Here is a 1,602-nt window from a genome sequence, read left to right on the forward strand (position 1 = left end):
ATATAACGAGCGGCACAGAAGGAAAGGAAGCTGATTGGCTGCAGTGGTAGCAGTAGAGGTAAATGAGTATAAAATGCTTAAAGTTGTAGAATGTGCCGCTTGTTGAACGCCTGCTAGCCTTGCTACTTTAGCTCCCACAATCTGTGCTTCAAACCCTGCCGAAGCTACTTCCTGTCCCACCTGCTTTTCACCATAAAGTGCTAGTAAGTGCATTAAAGTCGATCTTTACGCAGACGATACTGCTTTATACCGCGGAGCTGATTCTGTACAGCAGCTAGCTATCGAGACACTATTACTTTCCTTTATCAACAAAGTCAGATCGGCGAAGCTTCTTTTATATTCTAACTTTGACAGGAATGTTTTAAGCTTTTTTGGGGGCGTTTGTTTTCAGGGGTCAGTTCACCCACCTCTGCTGCACAGCCCCGTTTAACACAGCGTCATTCAGCAGAACACGTAATCATTCAGGAGTAAAAAGATCACAGACACGTCAGTATTTGTCCGTCCGACCATCACGATATTGGTATTTATGTCTTCTAACGCACATAAATCCTGCAACAATAATACACAGAGGAAGAAGAACACCACAAACAACAACAACAACAACAACAACATATTCACCCTGCTTTCCTCCCTCCTTGCCTCCTCCCTCCTTGTCTCCTCCCTCCTTGTCTCCTCCCTCCTTGCCTCCTCCCTCCTCTGTGATACCTGCAGAGAGAAGCAGGTGTGAGGTTTGGTCACATGACTCAGACCAGCTGTTTTCTACAAAGTCTCATCAAGAACATCTGGAGAAAACACAAACATCTGGTCTTTGATGGTTCACTCTCACATCAACAACCAGGAAGCAGCTGCACCAGGACTCACCTGCATCTGTAACTGTCAGCTCGACCAGGTGGCTGAACTCGCTGTGCGTCCTCTCGTCGCCTTCCATCTTGACGGTTGTGATTCGACACTCGTACGTTCCTGCGTCGTGGGCGGTGACGTTCTTCAGGACCACAGACACTTCTCCGTCCTTCATGGAGGACTCGTCCCTCAGCTCCACTCGACCGCGATAAGATGGATGCAGGTAGTTTTCATAGGAGCGGTTGTTACGGTAGAAGAAGACGTAACCCTCTGACCGCGGCTGGAGGCGGCTCCACTCCAACAGAACGACGGCAGCAGCTCCGTGACCACGACACTGAAGAGTGGCGTCTTCTCCGGGCCTCACTGACACTGGAACTGAACGAGAACAGGAAGTCATGATTTTAATCTGAAACTTCCTTCCTCCTGGAAGGATGAAATGGATCTACCAGGTGTCTGCTCCAACGTCCCAGTCCAACTGAAAGCAACATGAAATAACCTCCAGCTGGTTCTTATCTCTCTGGACCGCTCGCTTTGTTGTTGGTCGGTTCAGCCAATCACAGTGAAGAATGTAGGCGTGAACATTAACGGTGGTCTGCGGTGTGTTCATATTTTAATCCTGCAAAGCATGACCCCCCCCACCCCCACACACACACACACACACACACACACACACTGTTCACAATAGCTGCATTGGACCAACACTTTAACTTTTAGTTGCTGTTTCTTCTTATGAGTCAATGACGTTTACATAATGACGTTTAA

At 48.1% G+C, this 1,602-nt stretch overlaps 1 protein-coding gene across 1 annotated transcript; it reads right to left on the minus strand.

The window, feature by feature from the left end:
* Positions 1–6: 6 nt before the first annotated feature.
* LOC147818850 (uncharacterized) lies at positions 7–1,312 on the minus strand. Its single transcript, XM_087175254.1, has 2 exons — positions 862–1,312; positions 7–705 (listed from the first exon to the last, which is right to left on the minus strand). The coding sequence occupies exons 1-2, from the start codon at positions 1,235–1,237 to the stop codon at positions 488–490; spliced, it is 594 nt and encodes a 197-aa protein (XP_087031380.1). The 5' UTR covers positions 1,238–1,312; the 3' UTR covers positions 7–487.
* Positions 1,313–1,602: the final 290 nt, after the last annotated feature.

This window comes from Seriola lalandi, unplaced genomic scaffold (assembly GCF_002814215.2).
Source record: "Seriola lalandi dorsalis isolate HSWRI2012SDOR001 ecotype SW California unplaced genomic scaffold, Sedor1 jcf7180002054433, whole genome shotgun sequence".
Classification (NCBI taxonomy): Eukaryota; Metazoa; Chordata; class Actinopteri; order Carangiformes; family Carangidae; genus Seriola; species Seriola lalandi.

Bases quoted from the DNA above. Each gene is read 5' to 3' on its own strand.
- LOC147818850 (XM_087175254.1), bottom strand. From the start codon at position 1,237: ATGACTTCCTGTTCTCGTTCAGTTCCAGTGTCAGTGAGGCCCGGAGAA. The intron at 706-861 runs GTGAGTCCTGGT...TTCTCTCTGCAG, and splicing joins GCTGACAGTTACAGATGCAG to GTATCACAGAGGAGGGAGGA.